Source organism: Armigeres subalbatus, chromosome 2 (genome assembly GCF_024139115.2).
Source record: "Armigeres subalbatus isolate Guangzhou_Male chromosome 2, GZ_Asu_2, whole genome shotgun sequence".
Lineage (NCBI taxonomy): Eukaryota > Metazoa > Arthropoda > Insecta > Diptera > Culicidae > Armigeres > Armigeres subalbatus.
In genome coordinates, this window is record NC_085140.1 from 448791843 (window position 1) to 448793405 (window position 1563).

Consider the following 1563-nt stretch of genomic DNA (forward strand, 5'->3'; position numbering starts at 1 on the left):
TCTCAATTGAAACGTGGAGTTGATAATTACAGTCTTCATTCTTTTTATACTCTGATCGATTCATTCACTTTGTTCAAGATCGCGTTCGACTCATCGATCGCGTCCATATGTTCTCCAGCCGAGCATTTGCCCTAATGCTGTGATTAACCATGCGAGAGCACTTCGCCGAACCTAGTAATCAACAGTGCAGTTCAAAAGCCACAATCGCGACCACCGGTAGCTTTCATCACTGTTTCCAAGCATCAGCCGTGACCTTCGACGTCTAATGAAAGCAGTTTGCTTCTCTCCGGTTGGTGCATTTTTCATTTTTCACCCCGTCGGTTCCATCTTGGAGCAACTGGACCGATATGTAACTCATCCAACAGCAAGAGTTGCACACAGCATTCGGAAGCCACCGTAAAATGATTGACTTACGAAATACTTATTCACTTCGAATAGATATAAAAATGGTACATGGTGGTCGACAAGACATCATTCGCTGACCAACATCTCAACAGTTGAGTTCAGTCCCCAAACCACTGGAGCGCAGTACGTTCAATCAAAGCCTCTCAACATGAAGGTAAGCACTTTCGGCAACTGTAATTACACGCTTCTATTGCAATTAATTGATTTCGATCGATTTATTTTCGCAGGTGTTCATTGTGTTGTCCATGGCTGTGGCCATTGCATCCTGTGCGGCAGTCGATAGTTCCTCTAAGAAAGACAAACGTGGACTCTGGGACGAAGGGTACGAGCACGGTTCGTTTGATCTGGGTCTCGATGATCATCATGTTGATGAACACGAAGTGAAGCACCTGACCACCACTATCACGAAGAACGTTCCAGTTCCATACCCAGTCGAGGTTGAGAAGCATGTTCCGGTTGAAGTGAAGGTGCCATACCCAGTAGAAGTTGAGAAGAAGGTACCAGTTGTTGTGGAAAAGAAGGTTCCCGTCTACGTCGAGAAGAAGGTTCCAGTCCACGTTGACCGCCCAGTGCCGTACCCAGTGGAAGTGAAAGTCCCAGTTGTCCAGAAGGAATACATCGAAGTGCCGAAACCGTACGCAGTTCATGTTGAGAAGCACGTTCCAGTGTATGTACACAAGCCAGTGTACATTGAGAAGCCAGTTCCAGTGACCTTGCTCATCAAGAAGACTGAAAAGAAGAAGGGCTGGGGACTGTTCTAAGAATGATCCTGTTGATTTGTTGAATAAACGTTGTAAATATTGTTAAAAAGTTGAATGGTGTCTTATTTCAATGACTTGTCTTATCACCCACAGTAACTTCAATTAGATAAGCTCCTATCATCACCACTGACTGGCTGCAACCTGGGAAAGTTCCATAATTAAGCCATTTCACAGCTAAGCTGAATGGTTGTACAGCTTGTCAACTTGTGGTTTTCTGCCAACCTAATTAGCATGCAAATGAGCTGCCCTGTTCTTTTGAAATACCGTTGCAAGTAGCATTCACCCTCTCTTATCTCAAGTTATGGATTGTTGGTATGTGATATTGCCTATGGTTTCGGTTCTGATTGACTGAAAAAAAATTCCAATTACAGTTTTTCCCTTCCATGTGAAGCGAAGC

General features: G+C 44.2%; 1 protein-coding gene across 1 annotated transcript; it reads left to right on the forward strand.

The window, feature by feature from the left end:
- Positions 1–410: 410 nt before the first annotated feature.
- LOC134218168 (uncharacterized) lies at positions 411–1221 on the forward strand. The gene is made up of 2 exons (XM_062697063.1): positions 411–559; positions 633–1221. Exons 1-2 carry the CDS (start codon positions 554–556, stop codon positions 1164–1166), a joined length of 540 nt encoding a protein of 179 aa, XP_062553047.1. The 5' UTR covers positions 411–553; the 3' UTR covers positions 1167–1221.
- Positions 1222–1563: the final 342 nt, after the last annotated feature.